This window comes from Callospermophilus lateralis, chromosome 14 (genome assembly GCF_048772815.1).
Source record: "Callospermophilus lateralis isolate mCalLat2 chromosome 14, mCalLat2.hap1, whole genome shotgun sequence".
Lineage (NCBI taxonomy): Eukaryota > Metazoa > Chordata > Mammalia > Rodentia > Sciuridae > Callospermophilus > Callospermophilus lateralis.
This window is the reverse complement of record NC_135318.1, coordinates 106,013,734-106,019,733: the sequence shown is the minus strand read 5'-3', so window position 1 is coordinate 106,019,733 and position 6,000 is coordinate 106,013,734. Positions and strand designations below refer to the sequence as shown.

The 6,000-nt window shown below is 45.4% G+C and overlaps 1 protein-coding gene across 1 annotated transcript in view; it reads left to right on the top strand.

Annotated features, from left to right (window-relative positions):
* The first annotated feature begins 5,331 nt into the window (after window positions 1-5,331).
* Gcc2 (GRIP and coiled-coil domain containing 2) overlaps window positions 5,332-6,000 on the top strand; it is a 48,775-nt gene continuing 48,106 nt past the window's right edge. Inside the window, exons 1-2 of the mRNA XM_076832734.2 lie at window positions 5,332-5,407; window positions 5,700-5,756. Of these exons, the coding sequence (XP_076688849.2) occupies window positions 5,402-5,407; window positions 5,700-5,756 (63 nt within the window). The 5' untranslated portion in view covers window positions 5,332-5,401. The remainder of the gene's footprint in view (window positions 5,408-5,699; window positions 5,757-6,000) is intronic.

Below are 6,000 nucleotides of genomic sequence, written 5' to 3'. Positions count from 1 at the left end.
CAGGATTTAGTGCAAATGCCTCTCCCCTCTGATGTCCAAAGCATTACCAATTGAGTTAATGAGCTGTACACTGGCAAGTCAGAAGCCACGGTTTTGAAAGCCCTGAATGCAATATTACCACATCTCTGTCAGTAAGGGTGACTGGTCAATTGCAGCAAAATTGAAGGGACTGAATACAAGCCAAGTTTCTTGGTACTAAATGAATTATTTGCGCAAACCGACACTGTTTAATCATTCTGGAAAAAGACTTATATGTAATGAGAATATCACCTAAGAGTACAAAAAGAAGGAGTGAGTCACATAGTGCATCAAAGCGGGTATGATAAAAAGAGAAACATTTTCAGGAGTGTAGACTGAGCAAAACATTTTTCACCATTCCTGCACTTAATTTTCATGAAAGACATAAGGGTGCTTAAATTGAAGACTCACAGGGTTCATAAAAGGGAACACACACACATACACACACACACACACACACACACACACACACCCCTACCTACAACTAACATAATCAATGGTGAAAGACTGCTTTTTCTCCAGAGATTAGATCAAGGCAAGAATGTGCACTTGCCCTCCCATTCAACACAGTACTGGAAATCTAAGCCTATGCTATAAGACAAGACATCCCTATTGGAAAGGAAGAAGTACAATTGCTGGAAAACAAGGAAAGACTGAGGTCTATCTGCCTTTCTCTCCCACCAAAAGGAAAGCCCAGAGGTCTTAGTGAGCTCTTCGTGCACTAAAGACACTGCCTGATTCATATGGGCATTCTACTTGGCCCCTTAATACTGGCTACCCAATAAACAGGTATTACTAGAGTGGGGTATAATCCAGCAGGCTTCACTGGAAGCTATATATAGCTGTGGCTACTCACTACTTTAAGCACTTTACACTCCTCACTACCACTTCTGAGTTGAAAGTTTCTGTGACCAATGAATTTGTTGATGAGAGCCTCTACTGAAAATAGGTAACCTACTCCCGGAAGTGTCTTTTGGGGTTTGGACTCATTGCTCCCTGGCACAGCTACCAGATCTATTCCTTTTGAAAAGCGGCTTTTAGCTAGCTGTAGAGCTCTTCAAGACTGAATATCTGACTCATACATGCCTCGTGAATTTCAACCTTGATATTCCCATTATGGGGTGGCACAATGCAGACTCTATGACTGACAGAAAAGAAAATGGTATATTCAAGATCGTAGCTGGGCTGATGCCATATACATGTGACTTAACACTAAAGAGAGGTATCAATCTGCTGAAAATTTTACCCCCAATCAGCCATGTGAGCCATTTCACTAGCACAAAGCCTGGTTTGACTAAGCTGACACTTATGATTTGTACTGCACTACAGTGACTTTTCAACCTCAGTACCAGATCTGCAGAACCAAAAACATGTGGTACCTCCTCCACTCAGCAGATACAATTCAAGGCCCTTCACAGAGCTCTGCCAATACTCCCCTTGATGAACTGTCTTACATGTTTACTGACCCTTGGGCTGTTGCCAATGGCCTAGCTATTTTGTCTGCTACTTTGCAAAGTGAAGTCTGGCAGACATCCCCCAGGTCTAGGGTTGTGGTTCAAAGGGAAAATGCTCACCTAGCACATGCAAGGCCCTGGGTTCAATACTCAGCACCACATAAAATAAAATAAAGGTATTGTGTCCAATTACAACTAAAAAAAATAAATATTAAAAAAAGACATCCCTCAAGCATCCCTGTAAAATGCAAAAATGGGGATGCTGATTAAATGAAATGCAAAAGTCACAGCTGCTGATTAAACTTTCAGAGACCCACATGTATAACCCACAGGAAGGGCCCATTCTCTGATGAGACTAACCAGAATCAAGCTGCCCACTGAACCTGCACCATTCTAGATGCTACTCTATTACTGCCTGGATCAGTCATCACACGAGACATGACAAGACATCTATCAGCACAAAGGGAAAGACTATCTGCTTCTGCAGAGGCTGCCACTGAATGCCAGACTATGGGTCCTACTCAAAGTTGCTATAATGCCCTCCTGGCAGGCTGACAACATTGGACTTCGGGCCCCTCCCAGGCTACTGGCAGTGTTTCATCATCATTGACACTTTTTCAGGCCATGATAATAATTTCAGTCAGTCTACCAACTGCACTCACACTTCTGTGGCCTCTAAAACTAATACATGGCATGTATTTGGTTTTCTGGACAATTTGCCACCTGACCATGGCATACCTTTCACTGCAAAAGCTTTTCAATAAAGAAGGAGATTGAGGGGAAGGGTGGAGGGACAGGAAAGTGAAGGAAATGCAGAATGAATCTGACAAAATTAAGCTACATGCATGTATGAATATACCACAGTGAATTCCACCTTTATATCTACAAAGCCCAATTAAAAAATACATAAATGAGCTAAAGGTAGAGTAGTGGAGTAGAAAAAGAGGAGTGGGGGATGGGGGAAGGAGGAGGAAAGGGACACTGACATTGAGTAAATTAAACTCCATGCTTATATGATTATGTCAGAATAAACCCAACTATTATGTACAATTACAATGCACCAATAAAAGCAAAGAAAAATTACTCCACAATGGGTTGGCAGTCAAAGTATTCAATTGACCTTCCATCCTTCCATGTTCTCTGCCATCTGTAGGCAGCTGGTATTGTTGACCACTGAAAGAGCTTCCAACAAAATCAACTTGAAAAGGTTTTGACTGCCTCTCTCATCTTGTGGTGTGTCATCTTGCTTAAGCAGTTGGTTGCTAAATGCAGCTGTCCCAGAAAGAGATCAACTTCTTTCAGTTGCATCCTAAGTAATGATCACAATGAAGAGTTTGGCAGTTTCTTAAAAAGTCAAACATAAACCTATTATAGAACTCAGCAAATCTCACTCCTAGCTCTTTATCCTAGACAGAGTAATGTACACAAAAATCTGTACATGATTTTTACAGTGGTCTATTCATAATCACCCAAAACTAGGAGAAAAAACCAAGTGTTCTACAATTGTTGAAGGGATTAAAAGAAAACCTGTGATATATCCATACAATGAATAATCCACAGCAATAAAATTGAAAAAATCATTGATAAATGTAACAATTTGGAAGAATCTCAAAGGCCAATTGTGTTAAGTAGAAGTCAGTCTTAAGTTTAGATACTCTATAACCATTCATATGGTGTTCTTGATAAAGAATAAATTATGGCTGCCAGGGATTAGGGAGGGGAGTATGCTTACAATGGAGTAGATATGGGGAGTTTGGGGAATAATAAAACTCTTTCTGTAACTTGATTGTGTTGATTGTGTTGCTGTTTGCATGAGTCTATGTATTAAAATTGAAAGAACTGCAAGTCAAAAGGAAAGTCCATTTTGCTCTATGTCAATTTAAAAAATAAAAAGCAAGGACTATAGTCTTCAAAAATGTTAATTTTATAAATGATCAAGAAAGGCTGTAGAAATATTCATATTACCTAGATCCCATACAGGAAAGGGAAAAATGTTGTAATAGCCTATATATATTTGCTGGGGGATGAGGGGTACCAGGGATTGAACCAGGGGCACTTAACTACTGATCTACATTCCTGGCCCTTTTTTGTATTTTATTTAGAAACAAGGTCTCACTGAGTTGCTTAGGGCTGCACTATGTTGCTGAGGCTGGCTTTGAACTCACAATACTCCTGACTCAGCCTCCTAAGCCACTGGGATTACAGGCATGCACCACCATGCCACACAATCGCCTTTCTATTAAGAAACAGAAAAAAATATCCCTGACATTTTAGTTGTAACCTTTTTCAAAACTTGGAAAAAACTGACTAGTGATCTTGTGTTCTGTTCTTCTGATTTTTTCTATGTCAAATAATTAATAGATTAAATTAAGTATTCAGGTAGTGCCTACTACATAAAAGGCAACATACTTGTGCAGATAAAGGGAGAACAAATTCCAATTTTTCCCTAAGGCTATTGAATACTTTCTGCCAAACCATTTATTCACTCTTCTTTAATAGCTTTTGCTACCATGAAAACATTAAAAATTTTTGCGACTCTTAGGAGTCAGTTTCCCAAATTATGGTTTTGAGATTATTTTTCTAGTCTCATAAGGAAGTTACTCATCTTTTTTTTTTTAAAGGGAGAGAAAGAGAGAGAGAGAGAGAGAGAGAGAGAGAGGGAATTTTAATATTTATTTTTTTAGTTATTGGCGGACATAACATCTTTGTTTGTATGTGGTGCTGAGGCTCGAACCCAGGAGGCACGCAGGCCAGGCGAGCGGGCTACCACTTGAGCCACATCCCCAGCCCCAGAAAGTTACTCATCTTACACGCTGCACAAAGTCCAACGTTATGGTCATTTTCTCAAACTCATCTCATTATTGAGAGATTTTTTTTTTTTTTTTCCCACTTTGGAAAACTCCTTCCCCAAATATTTTGTAGACTGTTACAAGGAACAGCAAACCCTGATGCCCATTGGCTCTCTTAGTAAAAGGAATTTATTGACTCAATGTGATGGTCTCGGCCCTGTCTTTTTCCTCCTATCAATTTTGTCCTCCGGCTACCTTCTATTATGGTGGCAAATCTGCCAGCAGGAATCAGAGATGTATGTTTCTTCAATTATATCCAAAGGAAAAAAAAATCATCACTAAGTCCAAACCTTAAACAGAAGCCCCACACCTCACTGCTTGTATACACTGTAGTGTGTCATCCCTGAACCAACCAAACACTGGGGCTGGTACACTGTTAGAAGAGGAAGAGTAGGTGATAGAGAGAGCATCCTCAAGTCTCCAGCAGTCCTTCTGGTTGACACTTGCTTTCGCTAACAGAATCAGCCACCATTTATTTGTGCGCGGCCTCTTTGTATTCTTTCGGCCATTTCAGACCACAGGGAAACCACTGGTCGGTCCAGGTGACCTTATTCATTGGAGTGTAATGGGAACACTATGGAAGGTCAGGGTGACAGCAAACTCTTCAGCACTTCAGCAGGAAGGCTGCTGGGGGAACTGGAGGGCCCTCAGGGCACAGCAGGAGCTGGGTGATTCCACCAGCACGTCTTAGTGGGGTGCCTGTGAAGTGGGGGTCCCGGGCTTTCTTCCGGTAACCTCCCCTCGCACGGACCCATCACCAACATCAAGGAGTCACAGAACCCAGACCTACCGAGTTCGCGACCCGCAGGCCCGGGACCCAGCCGAGCGAGGCGCACACCCGACGCCACCTCGCTTCGGTCCGCGAAGCTGGCCCCAGACCGGCCGGGAGCCGAGGGAACAGCCTCCGGAGCCGAGAGGCGGAAGCGGAAGCACCGCTGAGGTGTCGCCTGGGAGACGCAGGAGGCGGGGCCGCCCGAAGAGCGCAACCTTTGACCCGCAGCCGGGGCTACGTCAGAGGCGGCCGCAGTCGGAAGCCCGGCGGCGGCGGCCGTGGAGCGGGTCCGCGGCGCTCTGGCGGCGATGGAGGTAACGCGGCCGGGGCGGCCTGGCCGGGTCCGTCTTCCCGCCGCCGAGCCTCCCGCGCCACGACTGGGGACGCGGGTGGGACCCCGGGAGGATTATGCCGCCGCCTTCCCCGACTCTGCCCTGGGTCACCTGTGCCCTGGAGCCTCCAGCGGAGCCCCGCCCCAGCCCCCGCTGTGGGGGCTCTCGGCCGAGGGCTCCTCCCCGCGCGGGGGTTCCCCACCTGCGGGTTCGCGCGCTGAGCCCGGGATTCGCCGGAGTTCCTCTGACTCCTGGGTCTGGTTTCATTTTGTAGGATCCTGTTCCAGACGGGGCGGCCTCGGCAGCCGCCCCGGGGACCGGGAAGTCTAAGGTGAAGAGAGTGTGTGACCTGCAGGCTGGCTCCGGAGTGGAAGGGTGACGGATCGGAGAAACCTTGACGTGGGGAGAGGGGCCTGTGTAGAAGAGAGGACCTCTCCCCGGCGTTGCAGTTTTAGTTGACGGCCACTCACCCGTTTTCCGCTCCTCTCGCCCCTCTCCTGCCCCCCGACCTTGATCTCCTGATAGAGAGACCCCTTCTCGTGTGCTTCCTGCTCCTGGTGTGCACTGCTAAGAGA